This window comes from Neophocaena asiaeorientalis, unplaced genomic scaffold, assembly GCF_003031525.2.
Source record: "Neophocaena asiaeorientalis asiaeorientalis breed wild unplaced genomic scaffold, Neophocaena_asiaeorientalis_V1.1 scaffold6, whole genome shotgun sequence".
Classification (NCBI taxonomy): Eukaryota; Metazoa; Chordata; class Mammalia; order Artiodactyla; family Phocoenidae; genus Neophocaena; species Neophocaena asiaeorientalis.
Genome location: NW_020174424.1, coordinates 1,569,217 through 1,597,046, shown reverse-complemented (window position 1 = coordinate 1,597,046; position 27,830 = coordinate 1,569,217). Strand labels below are relative to the sequence as shown.

Below are 27,830 nucleotides of genomic sequence, written 5' to 3'. Positions count from 1 at the left end.
GCGTATCTCTTTGTACCTTGGGAAGATCTGAATATGACCAGGACAGGCTAAGTTAATCAATGGGAAACAACACTCTTACTAAACCTACAGTTTACTTTACAAAATCCACTTCCAAAGCTATGGCTTGGCACAGGTAGAAGATAGGCTATCTCACATATTTTCCTCTCTCAGCCTTATCAGGCCACCATGGGAGAGCAGTAGACAAGATATATTATTCTTCATCTCAAAAGCCCTACAAACACCATTCTGATTAGTCAAAAAGAACTCTTTGCCTTAAAATGTAAAATGAAATAAAAACCCACAGATACATAGAGGACTGCATTAAGTTACTGCCATTGGTCAGAGAAGCTCTGAGAATTCTCAATCCTTCTAAGTGACTTTTGGGAAAAACAAAAGATTGTTCAGATGTCTTTGCTAAGGACAGACTTAATTTTCTTCATTTCACGCAAATCTTCTAGACCTTTAATTTACAGGCTGATATTCTGAAATTATTTTTCTGTGCTAAAAGTGTCAGATGATCCAAAGTTGAACACACTGTGGTTCTCTGGTTTATTTCACCCATCAGGGGACTTGCTCTAGACACTAAAGCAAGGAACGAGTCATTCTTCTGTTCCATATTTTAGCTGATAAGAAACTTTCACCTTCTCAAAAATTTTCAGCTATAACATGCATGCTGTTTACTTTTTATATGTCTGCATTTTAGCAGATGTTCAGATGACTTAACAAGTGTATTTGGTATTTAACGATCAGTCTTACAAACACGACCATCCACAAATTACACTCCTAGACATATCCCTGTTCTGTGAAATAAAATAATAAGGCTTTACAAGAAGAGTTAGTTATACTGTTTCTTCAATAAACAAGCAGACATATTTCCAAGGCTCTTCAATCATTACTATGGACCATACCAAAACCACACTATTTTATAAATAGGTGGGAAAAGAGTTAACATTACAGCGTGAGGTTTTTGTTTGGAAGTATTAACACTCATGTTGTGCACTGTGGGCACAAAGCTTTATTTCAATTTTTAAAAGAATTGAATTGAATATGAATGGTTTTGGGCAGGACATGCACTTGCTAGTATTTTGCTGTTCCCTTCACTAGCCCTGACTTGTGCATTGATATCACTGCATTGTGGTTTGGGGCTCTTTTTTTAGAAGATGGTCTTTCTGATTTATGAAATAAGTATTTATAATACCTTTTTATTCCCTCTCACTAAAAGTTGGTTTCAAGAAAAGAGATAAAATCTTTGGTTTATGTGTGTGGTTTTTTATCTATACATAAATAACACTGCCCTGTAGGAGACTATGGAAACTTATTTTTTCAGCAATCTTTCTCATTGCCCAGTAGAATTTTTATTGTTTTTTTTCTGGAAATAGCTCCCTTTGAACAAAAATTCCTGGAAACTGAGCAAGTTCTTCAAAGAAGCAAACAAAAGGACTTAGAGCGTAACACCGCTCAGTTTCTAGTAACAGGAAATTCTGTTATGTTATGGGTTATGTTTAAGGAGAAAAGACAAAGGGTAAAATGTTCTTTCTCCCATTGGCTTTATTTTGCTCAGAAAAATAAAAATATCAAGATCAAATACTAGATAGGGCGCTTTCTTGAAAGCTGGTTGCGGTAAAGTGCTTTGCATTAGAGGTGACTTTTGCCAACTCTTGGAAGTCTCCTTTATCTGTTCCAAAATATACTTAGCTTCTTTCTTTCATGACATGGCAAAAGATGGCGCTAATTACAGGGGTAGTGGTAAAACCTGGTTGAAATCTGCTGCTCTCTTTGTATTATTCTCAGATCATGGGACAAGTTCCCAGTAGGAAGAGTGACTTCTTTGTTTGTAGCCATGACCTTAAGTCTTCCTTCAGAGCCGGAGCACTGACCCCGTCATAGATAATAAAAAAATCTCTGTAACCTCCAAAGTTAATCCCCAGCTAGCTGCCATTCTCACTGAAGAAATCTTGGCTGTGGGAATAAGAAATGACAGCTAATCCAAAGCAATTTAATACAAAACAAATTTTTTAAGTCCTCCAATAACCACACTCTTTAATTGCAACAGCTAATGGACCACGAAGAGTGACAATGACAAACCTGAGCTCATCCTGCTCCAACTTTACACTGGGACGAAGCTCACTGAGACTGTACGGGCCATTTCGAAACAGGCACTGTAACACAAAGGAAGCAAACCTACTTGGAGCTGTAGGAGAATCCCGCGCTGGGATTTGCTTGCTCTGAGTGGCCAATTAAGCTAATGCTCCTCGCGGACTGGCTTAGGGGAACAGAAAGGGGTAGAGGCAGATGGAGCGTCTCCCTCACTGTCATGAACCCCGAGAGTAAAAAGGAGTGAGGAAACCCTCTTTTGTCCACAGATTCACAAACAAATACAAAAAAAAATAAATAATATTCTAAGACAGTACAAACGCAAATACTGTTCCCTTGTGCCAATTACATAAAGCATGCCTACATATACAGAATGGTAATTCTTCCTCATTCACAGACAGGACGTATGGCAGTGCACTATTCAAAATGCTTTGATAATCCTAATTTTTGTTTCTGGTGCTGACAGATTATGAAAGGAACTGCATTTGCAACTTATTAAATACTTCCAGGAACCAACAGTTCACTTTATTTAGGACTTGTAGTTTTGAGTAATTAATCATCCATGGAGCAAGGGCCAGGGAGGAGATACCCGTTGGTACCACTGGTCCCATTGGTGGTGGTCGCAGCATGGGGGTTACTCCCCGGAGGTTCCGAGTCCTCCTCATCTGAGCTAGACTCAATATCGCTTCGATCGTCCTTGGACACCTGTGGAATACGAGAAGGTGAGTGCAGCCAGCTCCGAAGGAACCGTTAAGGTATGGCATGCTCAGAAGTATACGCACAAGCATACATGAAGAAAAACAGATCTATAAAACATCGAGGAGGATAGGAACATTGCCGTAGTAATAAGTTCCCCTTCTTTGGAGACAGACATTTGGGTGACTAAGTCAGTTATCAAGGAATGTAGGTGGATTTAGGCATCACAGGGGGCTAGCTTTGTTGACTTCCTTAAGGTGCCTTTGGATACTGAGAATGTACTAGACCATGAACCCCACTCTTACTGGCAAAGTGGCATATGGTACTACTGGAATGGCAGTATAGGAATTTGGTACAAATGGATCCATTTATTCTCGGATGATCACATTCTCTCTGAGAATCATTTAAAGTCAGCTCTTAATTAACTACACTAATGGAGATATTCACTAGCTCTGTTCACCAAAACATCATTCTTATTTGGCTTTTTTTTTTTTTTTTTTGCGGTACGCGGGCCTCTCACTGCTGCGGCCTCTCCCGCTGCGGAGCACAGGCTCCGGACGCGCAGGCTCAGCGGCCATGGCTCACGGGCCCAGCCGCTCCGTGGCACATGGAATCCTCCCGGACCGGGGCACGAACCGGCGTCCCCTGCATCGGCAGGCGAAGTCTCAACCACTGCGCCACCAGGGAAGCCCTTATTTGGCTTTTTAATGCATTCTTTGATGACTTAATTTTTCTCTCTGCTAGAATTAAGCAGAAATTTTGTTTTGTATACCACATTGGGGCACTTGCTGGGTGAGGTCTAGTTGAAAGTATTTCCCAAGAAAAATCTACTGGCTCGATCATCATGAATTGGCTCCCATCATTCCAGGGTTCTTCCCCCTTCCATTCAGACTCTACAAGTCATGAGTAAGGCACCAGGATATAAATCTATATGTTATCATAAAGGATGAAAAAAAATCATACTGTCTCACAAGGAGGTAATGTAGGAAGAAATTACAGAAATACTCTACTGCTTATAAAACTGAAAGAGTTTGAACCTCCTACTCTATGTCTACATCATGGTAAACATTTTTACCCCACAGGCCTTAAGACCTTTGAGTAACTGCGTGCTGTTTACTTATTGTCTAAGGGGGGTGGTGGTAGCAATAGGGACCTGGTGGCTTGCTTGGCTTCATAGAAAGTTTCCCAGTCTAGTCCCTTATGATTCTCTAAGAGGTGGCTTGGGAAGTTGGCAGAATCTCCTGGGAGGCTTTTCAGAATGAACTGGGTTCCACATCTCATCCTCTCTGTCACTGCTACCCCCAACCGGAGAACCCTGGAATCCACTGCCCTCCCAATTTGAGAAGCCACCATCACTGCAGGAGAACGTCACCTTCGTCAGGTGGGGTGGGGTGAGGTGGGGACAGGAGAAAGTCCTGAGCTGAACACTGCTGCTCCAGCCTAAGCAGAGATGACTGAGTAAATATGTAAAAATGGACCTCACTCCAATGGCCCTTGAGATGAGATGAGACTCACAAGGACCATCTCCAAGAAGATTTAGATACTGAAACACCAAAATGACTAGATTACAAGGATACTTTAACTTAAAAAAAAAATGGATCACAAAGACAGCATTAGAATAAGAGCTCCACTACGTTTGGAAATCCATTAGTCATAAATTAAGCTAATAGGAAAGAAAACTCCAGTTTCAGAGAGTGATTAATTTACATTTGCATGCTTAGTAAGAATTTTTTAATTGCATTTGGGGAAAAAATCTATACTTATGTTACCTCCAAAGGAAAGAACAATTTAGAATATCTCAAAATAACCCACAGGAAAATAGAGTCCATAACTCATGGCCAAGATGAATCTTACTGCCCTAGGTGAACAGCAAAGGCAGTTAAGATATTTTGAAGCCTGAGATCTGGAATAAAATTGACTGTCTCCTAATAAAGTTGAAGAAGTAAACTAGAGAGAAGACAGCGTATCTGGTGGAAATAGCCATGCAATAAGGTGACAAATCATCTAATCTACAGCCTCCTTGCATCTTCAGTTACCATTATCATATTGACAGTATTGTACACATTGATTTAATTTGTATCCAAATGAGGACAGGAGCGTTTTTAAAAATAGAAATACATGCTCATTTTAAAGAGTACGAGGTCACAGAGAAAAAATGAATTCTTGCTTTTAAACAATTCATTGCTAAAAATATTTTGTATTTACATAGGAGCTGGTGCCGAGAATTGGCTTCATAGTACGTGACGAGATGTCCCGAGCCCCGGCGGAAGGGTCTCACAAAGCGGTCACGTGCTGCCCCGCTGCCCAGGGCAGCCCTGGCAAAGAGCCGATGCTCTGGCCTCCCTTCCGGACCGTGCTGATCCTCTCCCCAACTTAGCTCTGTTTCTCCTACTTCCCTTTGGTCCGTTTCTGTTTTTTAGCTGACATGTTGAACACCAGTTAAAGAAATCCATCTCCTCCGTTGGATCATGCAAAATTTAGCAGAATGAAAGCTCACACAAAAGGTCACTAACTGAGCTGTCCCTAGCATCCCTCACAGCTGGTGGGAGCCACACCTTGGTTAGAGCCTCCAGGCAGTGCCAACAGATTAGACAGAACAATATGCATGGAAACAAAAGCATGAGAGTGCCCCTCCAACGGGCTAACGTGGGACCCAGGACTGGCATAGAGAGAGAGGCGTGAGAAACTTACATGTAAAGGGTTCCACTTCCCAGACTTCCAGGTTGGCAGAAGGAAGAGAACGAACAATGAAAGTAAGAAAATGTCACAGAGAACGTTCCAGAAAAGTCACTGCTCTACACAGAGGGCTTGAGGCCTGGGAAGCTTTATTCAAATCAGCTTCGCGAGCCCATTTTTAACCAAAGGGATTTAACTAAATTTTTACTGACAAAGTCATAAATGGTCATACTGCATCAAGCAACCCTTTCTCATAAAATAAAAGAATTATTAAATTTCTGTCTGGTATAAGTATAATCAGAGGAGGACCAAGGGAGACAGAGAAAGGGAAAGTAGGAACACAACAAATAATATACCTCCATTGAATCTAAAATTATAAATGCAGATCATTTTACATGTAGCAAAGCGATGCTACATGTAAAAAAATCAACTAAACAGAAGAAAATGAAAGTTTGTATTGTGTTTCAAAGAGGTTATGCTAAACCCTGAAGGAGAAAAAACAGTTTTGATGATATTCTAAATAATAAATAATGTTCTTGTTGATTAGAAGAACACAAAACCATAATTTTCTGGGACATATTAGAAAGGGTGAGTTTTATCTTACCTTGCCTTTTGAAATAGCTTTGCAAGCTATTTTTACGATCAAGTAAGACCAGAAGCAGTTCAAGCCTTGTATTACCAACAGCAGTAGGTTAAAAACCCACCAGGAAGGGTAAGGTCCAACAATCTCCCAACTTTCAAATAATGTGGTATTTAACACCCTAAGGAAAAGGAGAAAGTAATCATTGAACACAGCTTTTCACTCTGCCTTCAAAGGAACTCTAGTTACTGCAAAGAAGCACGAAGTCAATGATATCCACTGATTACTCCCTGCAAGGACGGTCTGAAGGCTGACAACGTACCTAGAAGAGTCATCACCGGAACGATTCCCCTGGTGGCATAACACTCCTTTGGATTCTAGCTTGAATAGTGTACTTGAGCTCCCATTCACTTTTGTTGTCATTTCTCCCGTTAATTTTCATTACGTTTTCAATTGATTCTATTTCTCACTACTGGTTAAAAGGCCTGTATCATCCTTGAAGTTGCTTTGGGCCTTTAAATACGTGTGAGGAATACCATTTAATAAAATTACATTGCAAGGGGAAAAAAAAGAGTAATTAATTCCAGACACACTAATTAAGTTTAAACTATATGCTTAGCACAGTGAGTTAGAATATACTTAAGACCTAATGCCGGTCCTCAAGTGGTTTATAGTCTAGTAGGGGAGCCTGTACTGGGTCCTGAATTTTGTAAGCCTTCCCCTGGGAAAGAACTGGCAACTGAAAGGCATCATATTGAAGTGATGTCTTGAGATGAGTGTTGGAAGGATTTTTTTTTAATTATTAGAATATAATGAATATACTTAGTTTTAAGAGTATGTACTTGAGGCTGGCGAAAGTGTTTGAAGTAATTGGTTCCCTCTGTTATCCACCATCAGGACCAGGATGGAGCAGCCACCTGGGGCAGATACAGGACGGCTGGTTTCAGGGCTTGGCTCTCATCCTTGCTGTATCTGCTCCTAAGCCTTTGGAAGTTGATTCATGCCTTTTGGACTCATACTGCTGCCACACAGAAGCACGGTAGCCACAAAATTTTGCAATTACTCTCACTTCCTTGCTTTCCTCCTCAGCTTAGTGATGGGCTGGTTTGGAGATCTAAGTGGACTGACAAAACTCATCGAAGCGTATTTCCACCAACTGTCCCTGCAGTGCTTTGCCGGGACCCTCAGGAGAGGTTAGGTGGACAATACTCAGTGACTAAGGGGGAGGGATGGAAAACTCTTGAATGTAAGACACAGACCACTCATACAAGAACAGAAGGCACATCTACAGAAAATTTTAATATAAGAGTGTGATGAATGCTTTGAGAGAGGTTAAGAAAAGTACTTAGTGAATTCACAAAAGGAAAAAAAAAACCACATTGATTTGAGGTGGGATAAGAGGTAAGGAAAAAACGGAGAATGAATAATAGACATAAACAGGTTCTCCATGCCCAGTTTCAGCAACCTGCATTCATAGACCAGAATGAGACAAACAGAGTGTGTCTCTAACCCTGCCATATTAGTTATCTCTCAAGAACAATGCTCAATACACATGGATTTAAAATCCTAAAATCAATAGTATGGAGCTGAATTTGACAATTCATTAAAATTATATTACTCTATGATATAGTAGTATTCATTCTGGTGGAGGGGGACCAACATTAGGAAATCTATTAATATAATTATCACACGTCCACAGGCCAAATTGGAACAAACCTAATTATTCCACCTGCACTGAAAGACATTTGGCAATGTTCAATTCTCCACTGCTGATGTTTAAAACTTGGAACTTAAAGCACTTAATATGATTTTTATCCAGCTCAACTCAGCAGTGGTCGTAATACTTAACAAATACCAGAGTTACTGACTTTATAATTAGGAACAAACCATGAACAACCATCATCACCATTATTATTTAACCCTACTGTAGTAGTTCTGGCTGTTAAGTATGGTAAAAAGTCAGAGTTCATTTCAAATAATAGGCATTAAATCTCTGTAACTGTTTCAAAAACAGCAAACAATCAAAATCCCCAATAACAGGTAGTGGTTAAAAAACTATTAAGATATTCCAGAAATTATAAAGTCACTCACAATATTAAACATGTTTCAAGAGTTTCTTATGATAGAGAAAAATCATAATATCTCAATTCCATAAAATACACACAGAAAAAGTAAGAGAATTATAATTCATTGGAAGGAATTAAAGCCATTATAGACCTTCTTTCTTTGGTGGATTAGGGAATTTTGTATTTTCTTCTTTATATTCTTCTCTTTTCCAAATCCATGACAAATAATTAGGACAAAATACAAGTAATTTATAAAAAGGAATAAGTTAGGATAATGCCTATATTCCTGCCTTGTTTGTTATCCCAAGAGGCAGCCATGTCTTTATACACAGTCTGCAGGCCACGGGACAACAGGTCTAAACAAAGGTGAACTCCACGACAGCAAGGGAGGACTTACATACCTTATGCTTTTCTATCTCCAGCACCTTGCAAAACACTGCGAAGTAATGTGCTCGCTGGACCTGATGGCTGATTGACTGTGTGTTTGTTCAGTAATCAAATAAAATAGATATGCACAAGACAACTCGGGAATAATCACAATGATTTTATTTCAGAACCAGCTCTGCTTCTTGACATATTAAAACATGTTGACCTGCAGAGGGAATTCAGTTTCATTTGAACAGAAAGAGGTCCTGTAGAAATGGCAACCACGACTGCGTGATGCTACACATTATAAATTAGCCTTTGCTGAATTATAAGTTTGAGAACCTTTCTCACCATTACAGTTTGCTTGGCTTATTATGAACAGAGTGTCATGCAGTCGCTGGTGACATGATATTCACATTAATTTCTGAAACACTGCATCAGAATTTACAGGCTTTGCCATGACAATTAGCGGCACCTCTGAAATGCCACTCGAAAGTAATGGGATTTCTTTGAAAATTGACTTGGCTGCCTGCAGAGACAATTGAGAAAAAACAATCAGTGCACCGAAGAGCTATATCTCTCAGTAAGAAGCTTGGTAAGGAAAACAATATGTGAGGAATTGAGATTGAGGAGAGAGACATTATGCCACTTGGATTCTGAAAAACAGCAAACCCAGGAAATGGCGCCTTTGTTTAGCCACAGAATGTTTCTGATGAGAAAACTGTCCCCTTTTGGGCAAACTATTAAAATGGTGATTACAGGATTTTATCCTTTCCCAGAGGTTAGGGTTAGGAGTACATACGTTAATGATGTCATTACAAATCTACGGTGACAGGGCTCTGACGGGTGGTATCTCTGAGGGAGGATTGAGGGGACAGGACAGGAGGGAGGCTGCTGGCATGCTGAAAACACTCTCTATCCTGATTCAGGTAGCGATTATGCAGATTATACACATGCAAAATTTTACAAATGTAAAAATGTATCACGAAGATTTGTGTACGACACTGTGCGCATTATACCTCAATAAACTAAAATGGAAAAAAGTACTCTGGGGCAAACACTGCCAATATGCAACCTCTGGCTTGCATAATTACTATAATATCAGTGTTTCTACCCCTCCTCCCCACTAGTTTGGGGTCAATATATGGCTTCTAAGAAAATAGATTTTTTTCTTCCCCCAAAATAGCCTACAGCATCAAACCTCCTGCTGCTCCAATCAAGTGGTGGAGAGTTTGGAAGCATAAGGGGCCAGAAAAGACCATTTTCCTTTTCATTAATGTTAGGGTCACTTAACCACTAGATGGCGCATCACGCACGTACAAAGCGTGCTCAAGTAGGTCTATTCTGCCAGAACCTTCTGCCAAAGTCTGGGTCCCAGCACAGAAATCACTCCATCTTCAGGTTACACCTTCCTTTCTAAGAATCTTCCCCAACAATGGAATGAAGAGGCTCCCGTCTGTGCTTCTTTCTTCTGCGTGATTCCCAATAGAAACGAAGCCTGCAGGGCAAAGCTCCAAGCAGTTCACTGGTGATGTAAAGATGCACCACTTACCACCCCAATAGCTTAGCCCTGATGGGTTATTTTAACGGCTGTTGAATGAATCATAATTTAATTTGACTTGCCCTATAGTTACTTTTGCTCAGGCTTACCCTTTATGGATTTTTCATCTTAAATTTGATTATAACAGAAATATGTATATACAGGCTATGTGGGGATAGGAGGAGGGGAATGTATACATTCATGCAGAAAAGTTTAGCCACTTTTTCTTAAGCAAAGCAAAGTCAGAGTACTTTCAATTTAATACTATATCTAAGGCTTTACTCATTCATATTCCAAGCATCAATGTGACTTCTGCTTGCCCCTTAAACCTCAGAAGTCCAGAAGCCTTCTGCTGTCATACAGCAGTGTGAAAAGATCTCCACTGGTGTCTCATTCAGAAAAGCTATAACCAATGCTTTTTTTTTTTTTCATTTTTATCGTGACTGCCAACTCAAAAGTTTATCTTTAGTATGCAAAGTTAGATAAATATCCTTACTTTCCGCTCCATATATCTTACTTTTAAAATATTCCAGTGATTTAGAGGCAGGAGCACATAATGGTGGTTGAGTTATTAAAGATGACAGAGGCCTAGGTGCTCTCACTGTGTGAATGAAGTTACAGGTGGACGTTTACGATAAGGCCATGGCAAGTAATCATAAGCTTTGCCTGCGCCCCTTCCTCTTCTACCCCCACCAAAGAGCTCCACCTGAGCCTTGGTTGTGTGTTTCTGGAATGATCTATAGAAAAACCACAATAATTAGATCCATGTCAAATATCCAAAGAGAGCCAAGATTGCTTCTCAGGGAGAGTCAGGTTCAGGGCCTCACGCTGAGGACTGCTGCATGATGCCAGTGAGGGTAGATTAAAAAGGAAAACTTGTTTTACAGTCAAAATTATTTCAGAGCTTTTGAATGGTCTTGACTTTGCTTTCCCAGACAGACCGCAGTATATTTCAGGATGTGTGTGCTTCTCTGGCATTTACTTTCACGTGACCTACACAAAACATAAATGAAAAGTAGATTCTACCTAAAGCTTATCTGTAATCTACCAGCATGTTTTGCTCATTTTAAAGTAGATGGTAATAGAAAAGCATTTAAAATGTACTCTCAACAGAAACCATGGACACTTAACACCTGAAAAAGAAAAGTCAGGTAATTAATTCACTGTTATAAGCAATGCTCTTTGTCCTGGTTTTTCTAAAGTAATAAAAGCTCCAGACTTAAGAACAATTTGGTCAAGCGTTGGGTAGTCAAGGCTGCTAGACAGCCGCAAACCTTGCTCACAATGCCTGGATGCCTAATTATCTCGAATAATAGATTCACAGCCTGTAGCAGACACAGAATTAGCTTCTCTATCCCTGAAAGGAAGCTGAACTTGAACACGGAGGGACCATCTGTCTTTCCTCTAGCAATGGGCATATCGGTTCTGTCATATTGTTATCCGAGTAAGACATGGGGATCAACTCATTTATTTTTACTTTTAGGTCACAGCCTGGCCAGACTTAGACACTGATCCCTTATATCACAGGAAGTTTGTCACTAGTAACTTCCTGGCTGGGGTGGATGTTTTGCTCAAAATGAGTCATTGCCCTCTTGGTGCCCCATTTGCTGTCTGTCTGCCTGAGTTCCCAACCCCTCCACTGCCTGGTCTGCCTTTCTATGTTCCTCATCTCCCAACCTGAGTTTCCCTAGAGAAGAACATGTCCTTCAGGCTGTATCCTGATTCCAACATACTTACACTTTCAACCCTCCTCTTTGTTGCCTACGTGCCCCTAAAACAGACTTGTCTGGTTCTCAATAACTGCTCTTTTTTTAAAGATTTTTTTGATGTGGACCATTTTTAAAGGCTTTATTGAATTTGTTACAATATTGCTTTTGTTTTTTATGTTTTGGCTTTTTGGCTGCAAGGCATGTGGGATCTTAGCTCCCCAACCAAGGATCAAACCCGTACCCCCTGCATTGGAAGGCGAAGTCTTAACCACTGGACCGCCAGGGAAGTCCCCATAACTGCTCTTTATTGAGTAATTAGTATGTGTTGAGCACTGGCCCAAACACGTTATATACATTGTTTTACTTAATCCTTTCAATACCTCATACAGAAGAATCCCCATATAGTAGAATTCTTACACTAGGCTAATATTTATTGAGCTTTATGTGTCAGGAACTGGGCTCAGGTTTTAATGTGCTAACGCATAATCCTCATGAAATAAACCCTATGTGATAAATTCTATTTTTTTTCAAAGTAGGTATTATTATGTCTATTTCACAGATGAAGAAACTAAAGCACAGGTTTGTACTGTATGCCCAACACTGTCCCCACTGTTGGGACACATATTCGTGGGCCTCAAAGAACTCATAATCTAGTTGGGGAGCTGGGGATGGAATATAAATTGGCATATTGTATTTAGTGGGTAATGTTACCACATGTATCAAAATGTACATACCTACTGAGACTATGATTCTATTTCCAACCTTTTGTCCTACGGAAGAACTTCAGGGATTTGGAAGATTTAGCCATAAGGATGTTCATTTAAATATTATTTATAGTAGCATACTACTTGAAATATCCTAGATGATGTTTACAAATAGGATACTGATGAATAAACAATGACCTACTCAGAAGACGGAATATTCTGTAACCGATATAATTATGTTATAAAGGAATACTTAATGAAATGGAAAAATGCTTATAGTACAACGTTAAATGAGAAAGACAAAGCTATGAAACAGTATGTGCAGAATGATCGCATTTTGGTAAAGAAAAAGATGTAATTTTAAGCATATAAAATGTTAGAAACAAAGACATCAAATTATGAACAGTGGTTATTTCAGAATTATGGGATTGGGATTTTGTTTTCTTCTTTGTGGTGTTTCATATTCCATAAAATTTCTGTAATGAATATTTAAGTATAACATGTATATAATCCCATAAATAAATATCAGTTTAAGTTAAAATTTGAGGAGACCATAGGAGAATGATAATAGATAGCCAAGTGCTAACAGAAGCCTCTAAAGGTCTTAACTAAGGCAAACAGGGCAACAGATTTTCGCAGAGCTGGATGCATTTCCCAAAAGCTACCTCACTAAGTCTCAGAGCCGCACAGGGGAAGCCTGGCTTGGCCATGGATAGGTCTGTTCACAGCGCTGCCTCCAAAGACAGATGCTTTTATTCCCTCTGAACAAAGGAAGCAGCTCTCTAGGTTCATTCGTGGTTATAGGTGTGGAGATTCTGAGACGGTAGAGAGGCCAACTTGAACACACATCATAAGCACATTTGATCGCTTTTGTCCCTGGAATGGGGCTTTGTTGGCATGTTTGGAGCTGTTTTTGTCAGAGTCCTCTGATTTTGTTAGAGCTTAATAACTGGCCTAAGAACTGTGAAACCTGCCTGATCTCTGCACTCTCCTTCTGTTATCTTATTTCATGATTCTGTGGAAGAAATGTGTTTTGCAAGATATAAGACAGAGCTTCTGGAAACTATGGGGGCAATACCTGCAAATCTTGTCTTGGGGGCAGGAAGAAACAGAAACAAGGAAGGGGAAAGGAAAGAGAGAGAAGGGGAATGGGCGGATGGGAAACGGGCAGACAGAGGGGACGAGGAGACAGGGGACCCGCTTCCCTGAGGCACTGCTCATGTCTGTAACTTGAATCAGGACGAGGCCTTGAACAAACTCTGTGCGACATTTAATACCACACCATTTCTGGGATTACATATTACACTAATAAAAAGAGAGCCACAAGACAAATAGTTGTGCCCTGGAACTTAGGAGGGGGAAATGGCTGTGCAAAGCTCAGGGCCTGAAACTCAAAAGCTTCTTCCACCTGTAACTGCCGGGCTGGGAATCTGCTGGGTGTGATTTATCTGCTGGCAAACTCAGCGCAGGTACATATTCTAACAATTTACTGAGGAAGAAAGAAATACAAACCCTGCTTTGGAGAGGACGGCTGAAATGCAGCAAACCCAGAGGCCTCCCCCGCCACCCCATCTGACTCAGGTGGTCCCAGGACAGTTGTTCAGCAAAGGTGTGCAGACTCAGGAGCTGGATAGCAAAGAGTTCTTTTGCAGAAATCCCAACTGCAAACATATCAAGATAGTGGCCCTCGAGACAGTGGTTTTATTTGGTAAAACTTATCTTCGAATACAGTATACAGTGTCCTAGGGCAGTGGTCCCCAACCTTTTTGGCACCAGGGACTGGTTTCAAGGAAGACAATTTTCCCACGGACGGGGTTGGAGGGGGTGATAGGGTTTGTTCAGGCGGTAACGTGAGCGATGGGGAGCGGCTGTAAATAGAGATGAAGCTTCCCTCGCTCGCCCGCTGCTCACCGCCTGCTGTGCAGCCCGGTTCCTAACAGGCCACGGACCAGGGGTTGGGGACCCCTGTCCTAGGGGGCTTCATCTAAACGGCAAAAAGCCAATTTAACTGACAGGACAAGACACTCTCTCTGCTCCTACTAGCTATAGTGTGCTTAACAGTGCTTACCCATTCAACCTCAATCACTTCTTTCCATAGTCCGTGGCCATGAATAGAATGTTTACAGTCAATGAGATGAATATAAGCCTTCTCTTCTGACAGAAATAGCAATAGCCAAGGCCATACCTTAAATCACAAGGAAAATTTCTTACACACCATTGGCTATCCGTGCGTACTGGGCCTAGCACCTTGTTAGGAGGTTTGAGTGGTATTTGGGTAGCATTTGATGCAGCTTTCACTCACATGCATCATAGATGTTGACGATGAAAGTGCTACATCATCAATGGAGAAGTAGGCAAAGGATATGGACAGTTCACAGAAAAAATACAAATACAAATGACTTATGAAAACATGCATGAAATGTTCCACTGTGCTTATAATCCAATGAATACAAAATTAAAACAAGAGATATGTATGCCATAGTTTTTGGAATGATGTGTCATGACATCTGCAACCCACTTTCAGATGATTTGACAAATGTAAGAGAAATGCATGTATGTAAAAGAAATGCAGTGGGTACTGCAAGGGGTAACAGTTGATGAGGGCAGGTGGGAGTATATGAGTATTCATTATATATTTTTTCAAATTCTCTGTGGGTTTGGACATGTTCAAACTAACAAATTAAATTAAAAGAGAAAACGTTTAAACTATCAAATCAAAAGGCATAGAGTGGCTGAATGGATAAAAGAACAAGACCCTATATGTTACCTACAAGAGATTCACTTCAGAAGTAAGTACACACAGAGACTGAAGGTGAAGGGACGAAAAAGGATATTCCACGTAAATGGAAATGAAAAGAAAGCTCAAGTAACTATACTCATATCAGACCAAGCAGACTTTAAAACAAAGAATGCAATAAAATCAAAACGAAAAGACCACCTACTGAGTGGGAGAAGATGTTTGCAAATCATACACTTGACAAGGCATAATAGCCAAGCTATATAAAGAACACATACAACTCAACAACAACAAAACAACTCAATTAAAAAATGGGTCAAATCAAAACCACAGTGAGGTATCACCTCACACCTGTCAGAATGGTTATCAGGAAAAAGACAGGAGTAACAAGTGTTGGAGAGGATGTGGAGGAAAGGAAACCCTTGAACACTGTTGATGGGACTATAAACTGGTGGAGCCACTATGGAAAACAGTATGGAGATTCCTCAAAAAATCAAGAATAGAACTACCATATGACCCAGCTATTCCACTTCTGGGTATTTACCTGAAGAACATGAAAACACTATTTTGAAAAGATACATGCAAAACGGAAGCAATCTAAGTGTCCATCAATAGATGAATGGGTAAAGAAGATATGGTGTGTACACACACACACACACACACACACACACACACACACAATGGAATATCTCTCAACCATGAAAAAGAGTGAAATCCTACTATTTGGGACAACATGGATGGACCTTTTTTTTTTTTTGAAGAGTAAACTATTCGGTTTTTATTAAATGAGTAAACATTTGTTATTCAAGTCACACATTATTTGACATTTCTTGCAAGCAAATAACTCCTTAGAAATTCTGTGATTGTGAAAATTAGACTGTTATAACTTACTGTATTTAAGATTGTGTTAATTGCCTCTGACTTCTTTGAACTCAGACACCCCTAACTTCATACACTGTCTCCTACTGAGAATAATCTTCAAACTTTATACTGATTAGAACATGGATGGACCTTGAAGGTGTGATGCTAAGTGAAATAAGTCAGATAGAGAAAGACTAATGCTGTAAGATTTCATTCATATGTGGAATCTAAAAAAAACAACAAACAGACAAAACAAAATAAAAAAAAACTCCTTGATACAGAGAACAGATTAGTGGTTACCAGAGGGGAAGGGGGTAGGCGAAGTGGATGAAGGGGGCCAACTGTACGGTGATGGATGATAACTAGACTTGTGGTAGTGATCATTTTGTACTGTATACAGATGTTAAACTATAATGCTGTATACCTGAAGCTTATATAATTAAACTATCAAATACATGTAAAAAAGAAGATAAACCACTGTGCTGCCAAAAATAAAATAAAAGCAACGCTCTTGTAAGTGGCTGGTTGGAGTGTAAATTGGTGAAATCGTTATAGAAAATTTGACCATACATATAAATATTTTTAAATGATTGTTTATCCTCATAAATTTACTTTTCCAGTTATCTATCTTTATCTTTAAATAAATACATTGTCAACCAATTTAAAAACATACTGTTTTTAATGGCAAAAAAGAAACAAATACATGGTTAAAATGTGTATCTGTATGGTAGAATGTTATTCATACATTAAGATCACCTCTTCTATTTAATAACATGGGAGAATCCTCACAATTTAATGAAAAGTGAAAAAATCATATGAAAATCATATGCAGTATGATCTCCAGTTTTCATATGTATGTGTTAATACATGCGTATATGAAATGCGATTAAATTGTGATTAAAAGAAAATATTCTAAAATGTTCACATTGGCTACTTCTGATTCTAGGAATTTAAAATAAAAGATTTTCGTAGTATTCTTAGAGAAAACACTTAAGAACTTTTTTCAAGGATGATGGTCTAAAAAACGTTAACCCTTTCAAGTTAGTTCAAAAATACCTATTTGTGTTCCACTCTCAGCGGGGGAAAAGGTGAAGCTGAATCTTCGGTGTCGGGGCCTGAACACCTTTAGGAATGCCCAAGGTGTACACATGGAGGGGAACTCGAATCTGAGCCACACTTGTTGGTTTCAGGATTCACGTTTCTATGAGCGAGTATCCTTAGCATGGCACTCAGATGGTACTAGAGAAACAAATCCAAGAAGAAAAATCCCAGGAGGTCAGATGGACCTTCCCGATTATTCTGCCCAACTCTTCCTGACTGAGATCTCACCTGGAACATGATGGCAAGACATGGCCTTCCACCTGCATTCTTGTCCTGGGACCCCCAATGTGAGGGTGAAGAGTCTAGGGTGAAGCATATAGCAGGTGCTCCACAAATACCAAGTTTTTGGCAAATATTTTAGGCTAATGAGTAAATATACATTTGATTTCTGGAGTCTCTATAAACATATATATATATATATATATATATATGTATAACATGTCCATTGACAATGTTCAAAATCAGTTTTTAATCAGAATGGTGTTTTCCAGTTTTAAACTAATTCCCCTTAATCTGTAGAATTTAGAAACCTGGTTTCTTCGAGTCCCACCTTGTGCCACGTGCTTCAATGAGGCTGTTCTGCAGGGTGGCAGTTCCCAGGCCTGCTGCTCACTGGGATTCCCTGGGGAGCATTAACAGTACTGATGCCTGTGACGGCCTCCAGAGACTGTAATTCAGATGGTCTGGGGCATAGATTGGGTGGTGCAATCTTTAAAAGGTCCCCAGATGACTCCAATGTGCAGACAAGTTTGGAAACTGCCTCTTTTGTTCTCTAATTCCCTTTTATACTTGTTTTTGTTTTTTTTTTTAAAATCTACAAACAATTCTGAATAACTTTTGATGATCCATTTCTGCTCTCAGTAGACGTGATGACTGCAGGTCATTTATGATTGTGTGTGGCTGAATGACAGTTACCAGGCTGTGCATGAAATGTTTAAAATTTTGTCCCCTCGCCCACTTTAATGAGAACAATAGCACCCTGGCATCAGAACCCCCAACTCTGAGGTTTCAAACTGCCCCAACTCAGAGATAGTTGAGGACCCCACTCTTCCCAGCCCCTTGCTTACCCTCCTTTGGGCTACACAAAGCTTATGTTTAACCTCCCAGGATTTTGCAGAAATTGTCCTTCGAAGAAAGGGTCTGAAGCATGAGCTTGTAAACTCATTCAGACAATAAGTAAAGCCCGATGCAAAGGAGGGAGAGTGTCCACAGAACCAGATCAAGAAGCCCAAAACTGGAAAAGAAGATGGCGCCCTTATCCCTGCCCACATATAATTGATATTAAAAATGATTCCAAACCACAAAACAATAAGAAAATCGCTAAAAATCTTTTTCTCTTCTGGCATGGGGAATCAAGTCAATTCTTGTTGAAATGTAAAACTATAAAAAAAAATGCTTATGGCCCACTTTGCTTGTGTCCTAAGCACACACTTAATTGATCTATTAGGCACCCAGCATGGAGCGTCCTTGGTGAGTGTTTGTGATTCATCACCCAGTTACAATGACTTGGGTCACTTAACAACCATGTTGCTAAAGAGAGAGCAGTGCTCATTATAGATTTTTACTTGATAAGAATATTCCCCTTTAGCTTCAGTCAATGTCATCAAGTTTCCTAAGATATATCACTGGGCTTGTTATGTTTAAAACACCAGAGGAGACTATATAAAAGATTTTCATGTTCATTTTTGAAAAGCAACTCTCACACGGCTCCAGCTAGTAACTCACTGTCTCTTCGACCTTACCTCAAGTTGCCCCTTCCATCAGGATGGAAAATATAAATATGGACACAAATATTACCCTACTTCTCTAACTGGGAGGGTTAGGAATGGTCCCAAGTAGTGTGAGGCCCTGGGGCAAACTATCCCTTCCTCACCTAGGATACTGGGAAAATCAGTCTGCCTGGAAAGGCAACCGAAGTCCCAAATAATCCATCCCAAGGAGAAGGGTGTTGAGGGGCAGCAGGTAGCCATTCTACTGCTCTGTAGCAGTGATGCCGAAAGGTCTCAGGAATAATCATAACTGTTTGAATCACTCTCCTGCTTTGAGCCTTCTAATCACGGCCCACTGCAATAAGAATAAAATCCCAAACACATCCCAAGGCCCATAAAAGTTCCTAATCTGGACCTCTCCTACCTCTCCAACCTCAACTCTGACCATCTCCCTCTTGTTCATCAAGCTTTCTGTTCCAGAAATAGGCCAACACTGTTCCCACCCCAGGGTACTGGCACTCGCAGTTTCCTATGCCTGGCCTCTTCCTATGACTTGTTCCTTAATGTGTGTCTGTTTCATTTTAGATATTTTCCCATGATTTTACTGCCTCTCGCTTTAAAGCATAAGCTCTAAGAGTGCAATGATTGTGTGCATTTGACCTGCTTTGGATCTGCCAAGGCACTTTACAGAATATTAGGTGCTGAGAATGGGGGATGCTTGATCAGTTCCCTTTCCAAGAAAACTGACAGCAGGCGTGGCCCTCCCTTCAGCAGTCCCCAGAGTATTCCTGCTGGATACACCGATTTACAAGCACCGATAGGGCAGGGCTGCTTTTCACACTTGCTTTGTGATATTTATACCCATAGGCATAATTATTCAGCGCATTGTGCCATGATAATTGTTTTGGGCTTGTTTACTGCCAAGATGTTCGTTTTAGCAGCAGCATTAGACACGCAACAGAAAAAAAAAAATGAGAACATTAGGCCCCTGAAAATAAAATTATTAGGATGTTAGGCAATAAAGGAGACGATATTTCACATTGAGACTAACACAGAGTGGCTTTGGAAGCCTTTTCAAGCGAACACTATAACATGCAGAACCGAAGCAATCTGCAATACCAACAAAATGCTAATATGCATTTTTATCATGATCCACTGTGATTTGTTTCTTTCTCCGCAGAACAAGACAAATGACAGTGAAGTCAAAGCTCAATTGTTTTTGTCCTTAAAGCTCTGACTTTTTCCCTTAAAGCCTGGGTCCTCAACAACCTCGGAGCTGCCAAGAATGCGCTCATCCTTTGAAACAAATGCTACGCTGAGACTGAAGTTTTCAGATGCTAACTGTATAACCCGGGGACTTCTATGTTATTTACATGCCCCTTGTACCAAGGAACCAATACTTAGAATGTTACCCCTGCTGCTCTTGAATGCAGCGGTCACATTTATGGTCTTTGGATATGAAGAGTGACACACCTTTACAGTGTGCCTGCCTAAGCTAGAAACTGTGGTCCCGAAATAACAATTTTCTTGATTTCTCTGTGAACTTTGATCTCACTACCAGCCTGAGCTCATGAAACAAAAGAGCACACGTTCAAAGTCATGCTTGTGATTCTTTTCTTCAGTTTGGTTTTCCAGCCAAGTCTATCTTCTTTTGTTTTCTTTTGAAATGCTCCTAGACACACACACACACACACACACACACACACACGCCTGCATGGCACCTCCTCTTGGATATTTATGAGGCACCTCCAAAGCCAAATTTATATTTTCCCCAAGCCTATTCCTATTAAATGTAACACCACTGCCACAACTACTGCCACTCTTATTATTAACTGTCATAACTCCAGGGACATACTATTGTGTTCATCCTCAAATTTTGCAGAAGAGTTTAGAGTGAGTAGGTAATCCACCCAGAGTCATACAGTCAGAGTGACAGACCCAGGATGTGAACATATACCAGGTTTATCCAGAGCTCATTCTGTTAACCACCATCTCCTTAATTCAGTAAATGGCTTTAGCCCTCATTGAGTTACTTAAGCCAAAATTGTGGTGTCACCCTTTACCCATCCCCTCTATAACCAATGTGGCTATACACCCTGTCAATCTCCTGAATTCCTCTGGAATCCAGTTACTTCTGTCTACACTGCTACTACTACTCTCTACCACCATCAACTCCTACCTAGGAAGTTACTGTAACAGGATTCTAACTAGATTAGTCCAACCTAGATCTTGTTGCAAGGTGATTACAAACAAAAAGACAATGTGAACATGTCAATCCCACACTCCCAATCTATCCCTCCCCCTTACCCTTGCCCTCTGTATTTAACCAACAAGGGCCTACTGCATAGCACAGGGAACTCTGCTCAATATTCTGTAATAACCTATGTGGGAAAAGAATTTGAAAAAGAATAGATACATGTATATGTATAACTGAATCACTTCGCTGTACACCTGAAACTCACACAACATTGTAAATCAACTATGCTCCAATATAAAATAAAAATTTAAATAAAAAACAAAACTACCAATTCCATAAATACCACAAAAACCCAAGAAATAAAGTAACACTTTAACAACAAAAGCAAGAAAAAGACAATGCGAGTAATGAAATCACGTGGCAGTATTTGGTCAGGAGGGGCTCATTCAGATAATCCAGATTATATATATTTTAAAAATTCAGATTATCGCTGTGAGCCATTTCAAAACACATTCTCAGTTCTTGAGTAGATCTGTGAGCCCTGAGCGCCCAAGCTGACCCAGACTCATTCTTCAGACGGCAGCTTCAAAGTCATTCCTTAGGGAATCATCCTCTGACCCTCAGAATAGGTCGGATCCTCACAGCAGCCCGAATATCACCACAGTACTCACCACTGCGGCTGTGTGACTGGTATCTGCCTCCCTGGATTGAAAGCTTCATAAGAGCAGGGACTGAAATGTCTACCTTTTCACTGCTGGTCTCAAATACCTAGTAGAGTGTTTGGCAAATGGTAGGATTTGAAATATGTGTAGGATAAATGAAATTTTTCCATAATTAGAATGGCTTTAATATTTTCTAATTCTGAAGGTAATATGTACCACATAGAAATTTCAGGCTATCTAGAAAAAGTTAAGAAAGTAAAGTCAATTCCTTTCCATTTTTTCTTCAAATTGGGCTAATCAACATTTATTTTCATCTGTTGAGAACCAAAGTTTTGTGGGAAGTGTCTTTAAATCATGTATATGTGATTGAAAATCCATGGGATTTTGCCCTCTTTAGGCAACATATATGCACAAATTTTGGAAAAGGACACAAGACTAATCTTTCCCTCACTCTTTTTGCCATATTGAACTTGTCAACATCAGTTTCTAATTTGACCTGGAGAACTTAAGCCACATCCCCCTAAATGCTGGCTCTTCCAACCTCCTCTCTTTCGCACATGGTTTCCCATCCTCTTCATACCTTGCTAGACAGTAGAGTCAGTTGTGTTATATAATATAAAACTGAGGATCCAGCTATTTGTACTTAGCAAGAATAAAATAAAATAACAGCATAAAATAACTGAGAACAAAAGAAAAATAATTTAAATAATGGGCTTAAATAATTTAACCCATCTGACCCTTTCTTAACTCGCTGGAGTTAGGGGACATGAATCCTTTGTACACTTGGACACTCTGAGTTCTTACCTTACTTGCCTTTCAAAATGAGACCATCTTGTTACATGCATCAAGAATTTAGGAATATACACTCAATTTTTACCATATGACCTAACCTTGCAACCTAGTCCCTGGGTGACATTCTATTGCATTTCATATTGTGTTCTTTCTTCTCTGCTTTCATTCATGGTGTTACCTTAGGACGGCCTGTCCTTCCTCCCATTTACCACCTATTTATCCCTCAACGCCCAGCTCAAATATCACTTCCTCAGTGAAACCATCCTTGCATCCCTGATCAGAATTAATCAAAGCTTCTACTGTGCCCCTACCACAAAATTTTATACCTCTCTTTACTACTTTTCGCTGCCAGCTGTCTAATGTCAGAACTGAAACAAAAGCTCCTTCAGCAGAGGCATCATATGTATTTTTGTATCCCTGGTGGGTAGCCCAGAGCCTGAGTAAGCTTTTGATAATTTATACTTGGTAAAAAACAGAACCTCATGAAATTTTCTTTGACTTACAACCTCTTAAAACATCCGTGATACAAATTCTAAGTTATGATGTTCAGTTCCACGCTTGCTTCAAAGTTCATCCCCTCAATGGATTGTTTAATTTAATATATTCAAGTTTTATTCTGAGGAATGATAGTTAACATTAAGCCAGAGTTTAAAACTTTCTGAAGTTCAGTGTAATCTATAAAAATATTGAATCACTATGTTATACACCTAAAACTAATATAATATTGTAAATCTACTTTAATTAAGAAAAAAAAAGAACATTAGGGAGAAGCAGAAAGTTGGAAACAAAACTTCCTGAAGTTCTAAACTTCCATACTTAGCAGAGCACACCAATCACGATGTTAAAATACCGATTATATAACAAAGGACAATTTAGACGCATCACCAGAAACTAAAAGTAGTTCTTTTCTGTTTGGTTCCTGATAAACTGCTATTGTTTATTGTTTAATAATTACCACCATATGTCATTTGAATTTTTCACACCACCTGTCAATAACTACATGGCAGAGCAAAGCTGATTCACACCGCTTCTATTTGGTCAGATGTAACGAGCCCTGACCAGATAAATGTTAGCGAAGAGCAACACTTGACTTTCATGCCCAGCTTCATTTTTCACAGAGGGAAGCTAACCTTAAGTCAACCAATTCATAATATGAGTCTCTCATCCTGTATATAAAATGGAACTAAGTTTCATATTTTGGTTTTTAACTTCTATTATTGAAAATTTCAAATCCATACATGAGGAGAAATACAATAATATAAAGACCCAACACCTCAATACACGCTCAGCATGTATTCAATAACGATCAACTCACGGTCAATGTGTTTTCATCCCTATCTCCCTCCCCCTGCTTACCTTCGATTATTTGGAAACTAATCCCCAACACCATATTATTTAATCTATAAATATTTCAAACTCTTGGGAAAAAAACCTAAGCACAATGCTATCGTCACACCTAAAGACATGAACAATAATTCACATTCACCCATTGAGCCCATTTTGGTTCTGCTGCAGAAATGGATCTCATTAAATATTTCCCTGTAAGCAGCTCAAAAGCCCTTTATAAACTGTACACATGGTGATTGATTATACAACGCTACTTGAAGGGCAAAGGAAAACAGTTTGTTCCCTGAATGCTGCTTAATACTAAACTCAGTTTTTGGGAAGGGGTTGCACATTTTATTCCTCATTATTATAAGGTAAAGAAAACAGTCACTGGCGCCCACAGCCATTCTCTCAAACTTGCCTAGGGTCACAAATGCAGATAATTTCATGCTGGGCTTCAACTGTACATCTGAGCAATTGGTTTTAGACACTGCAACCATTCATTTTATAATCTCACGTCTCCCCTAATGAATACTGGTATTAAAGAATCTGAAAGAGGTAGATCTTTAAACAAAAAAAAACAAAAAACAAATGCCATATTTTCCAAAAGGTTGCTGCAGAGTTTTTTCCTTACACATTAGAGAAAAAGGACATTCATGCGGTGAAGTGTCTTACTGTGAGCCCAATATTGAATTTTCCATTGTTGGTGCTCAGTCACTCCTGGGAGGCTCTTAATTGAATCAGTCTTGAAAGGTTTTCATTGTGTTTTTCCTCAGACCCTCTTATGAACTACAGACGCATTCAGAGTGAGTATAGCTCTAATGGAAAATGCTGTCATCCCATTACTCAGTCTGGTCTCTGTCACAATTGCTCATACCTCTTAAGTGGCTGGCATACTATCAGGTCAAAAAGAGGTCAAGGAAGACAGACACAGGAAGCAATAGCTCTTCACAGGGGACAGAAAAATAGTGGTGGAGAGAAAGAGATAGTACAACCATCATTTAATCCCCTTAGCACATATTCTAGACTAATTCATCCAAGCATACAGTCAGATCTACACATTTATCCAATGAGGAAGAGAGGCAAGGGAACATAACAGAATTCTTTAATGGTTTCTGAGGGCAAGGCACAGTGAGAGTCAAGGAGCTTGTGGGATGGGTTAGCACTAGTGGCATGGCCTTCATGCTGCCTGCCATACCAGGGCTGTTTTCACACATGTGTCATCTCAATCTGAAAACTTGGAAGGGAAAGGCTAGCTATCAGGAGAAAATCCCTGTCTCTGTCTAAATGCTGCAGCTGAATTACTTGCAATTTTCCCTGTTCTATTTTGAATAGTCAGACTTTTTCTTGACTTAAGCCTTATTTCCTTAAAGAGACCTCCTCTGCCTCAGTACCCCCATCTAAACTCCCCACCTAAAGCCCCCTGTGTCTGATCATGTCCTCATTGACATATATGAGCCATTATTTTCAAATGAGCTAGAAGCAGTGCTACCTAGCGCTTTAAACTTAAGACACTTTTATGTGCACTCTCATTGATGCACATGAAAACTCTTTGCCAAAGAATGCTTTACTACACTCACTTCACTCACTTACAGTGGAGCTAGCAAAAGAAGGGAGAAGGCAAGTGATATGATCAGGTTCACTAAAAGTAAACTAGTAACAAAATGAAAACTTGAACAGGATTCTTTTTTTTTTTTTTTTTTTTTTTTCGGTACGCGGGCCTCTCCCTGTTGTGGCCTCTCCCGTTGCGGAGCACAGGCTCCAGACGCGCAGGCTCAGCGGCCATGGCTCACGGGCACAGCCGCTCCGCGGCATGTGGGATCTTCCCAGACCGGGGCACGAACCCGTGTCCCCTGCCTTGGCAGGCGGGCTCTCAACCACTGCGCCACCAGGGAAGCCCCTGAACAGGATTCTTAATTCCTAGTCCAGTATTGTTTCCACGTTATCTCACTTAAGAGGCAATTTTGAAAAACAATCAGCCCCTCCAGACTATTGAGAAATAGCTTTCTAATATCCTTGGCCAATGCAAGTTCAATGACACATTCTATACATACACACATACACTCATACATTCATATATGTTGCTTTGTCATTATTATCTGATTAAATTGGGAGGAATGGTTTTAATAATTGAAAAAGTAGGTGAAATAGGATAATAATTAAAATGATACATATGTACCCCAAATTGTGTATGTGTGTGCGTACATATATGTACGCATGTGTATATGTGTGTGTGTGTGTGTGTACACACACACACACACACATATACCTTTATTCATCAATTTTTCTTTATGTAGGGCCAAGGGTTTTACTTTCGAATATTAGCTCTCTAGTTGGCCTTTCTTGCACACACCATTTTTGAAATGCAAAGTCTACAATTTCCACTTTGGGCTTCTTTAAAGTAGAGTGAAAACTAAAAGCCACTTGGAAGCGATATGAGTGCAGAAGACTTTTGGGTTTTTATAATTTTCCTCCCGGTCTTTTAGAGTTGTTTCATCGACACTCAACTTGATAGCAATCTCTTAGATACGGTCGTCTCTCGGTCTCCATGGGGGATTGGCTCCAGGACCCCATGGATACCAAAATCTTCTGGTGCTCAAGTCCCTTATAGGAAATGGCAGAGTACTGTCACCCTCTGTATCCATGGGTTCCTTATCTCTGGATCCAACCAATAAGCAGTTTGAATTTGTGGTTGGCTGACCCATGGAGGCAGAAACCAAGGGTAAAGAGGGCCAGCTACACCGGCTTTTTAGTTTTTACAAAGCATTTAATTTTTATAGTTTTAGAAGAAGCTATTTTGCTTTTACACTTATACGTTAAAGCATCATTTAATATTTTAATATTTATTTATTTTTGGCTGTGTCGGGTTTTAGTTCTGCGCACAGGCTCTTCCCTGTGGTGCGTGGGCTTCTCTCTAGTTGTGGCACGTGGGCTCCAGAGCATGTGGGCTCAGTAGTTGTGGCGTGTGGGCTTAGTTGCTCCGTGGCATGTGGGATCTCAGTTCCCTGACCAGGGATCGAACCCGCGTTCCCTGCACTGGAAGGCGGATTCTTAACCACTGGACCACGAGGAAGTCCCCAATATTTTATTATACTGAACGATAAAATCACACACACAGCTGGCACAAAGAGTTTTGCAGGCAATCATTTGACTCCTGGGTGGCGTGTGACTCGACCACTGGAAGCAGTTCTCAGGCATCTTCCACAGAGCAGTGAGCGTATCACGAGTTGTCTGAATGCCATGGGTTTGCTCTACTGGGGAAAAGGAGTGTTTTTTCACCTAGGCGAGCAGGGCAGGTAAGTAGAAGATGGCTAAGTGTTTCTGTTTTGTCTTCTTCTGAGAAGCTGTGCAGTTTGGTAGAAAAAACATTTAGCAAGAAGATGACTGTCAAGAGCTCTGGGTCTGAGTCTGAAGGACTTTCTCTGGCATTTAGTTTTCTCATTAGAAAATTAAGAGAATGGGCAAAGTAGTGGTTGCCTAGAGCACTGGGAATGAAAAAGATTCTTGGCCCTGGAATTGGCCCAGCGGAAAAATCATGCCATGACTGACTGGCAATGTCTGCTATGGGTAGTTAAAGGGGAAATGGTAGAACACAAACATCTCTTCTTGGAGCTAGATAATCGATGATTCCTGTGTAATGAAAAGGGTGCCAGTTTTTACTTACAATTACTCTTGTGACCTTCAGCAAAGTTAATTGCTTCTATGAGCCTCAGAAAAGCAGGAAAACTCCTTGGGGACCTAGCCAAGATATTTTCTAAATGCTACCCCTGGATTAACCTCTACCCTAACCCAATGAGATGTTCCTTATACAGTCTCCAATAACATGCTGTACATCCTCTGTCTTAACATTTACTGCATAGAAATAAATCATAATTATATTGTAAAGATTGGGGTTATATCTAGGTTATACTTTAAGGGTAAGAAGTGCATTCTACATATTTAAGCCCTAACAAAATACTAGCACATAGTATGTACTCAGTAAATATTTGTCAACTACATGGAACCATTGTTGTT

At 40.0% G+C, this 27,830-nt stretch overlaps 1 protein-coding gene across 3 annotated transcripts in view; it reads right to left on the bottom strand.

The window, feature by feature from the left end:
* Positions 1–2,646: 2,646 nt before the first annotated feature.
* The window catches only part of CERS6 (ceramide synthase 6), a 311,390-nt gene continuing 286,206 nt past the window's right edge, over positions 2,647–27,830 (bottom strand). Inside the window, exons 9-10 of one of the 3 annotated variants that reach the window (XM_024756640.1) lie at positions 6,071–6,227; positions 2,647–2,799 (exon numbers count right to left, since the gene is read on the bottom strand). In XM_024756640.1, the coding sequence (XP_024612408.1) occupies positions 2,647–2,799; positions 6,071–6,227 (310 nt within the window). Of the gene's footprint in view, positions 2,800–6,070; positions 6,228–9,483; positions 9,977–10,865; positions 11,012–27,830 lie in introns of those variants that run through there. The other 2 variants (XM_024756642.1, XM_024756641.1) reach the window with 2 other exon arrangements.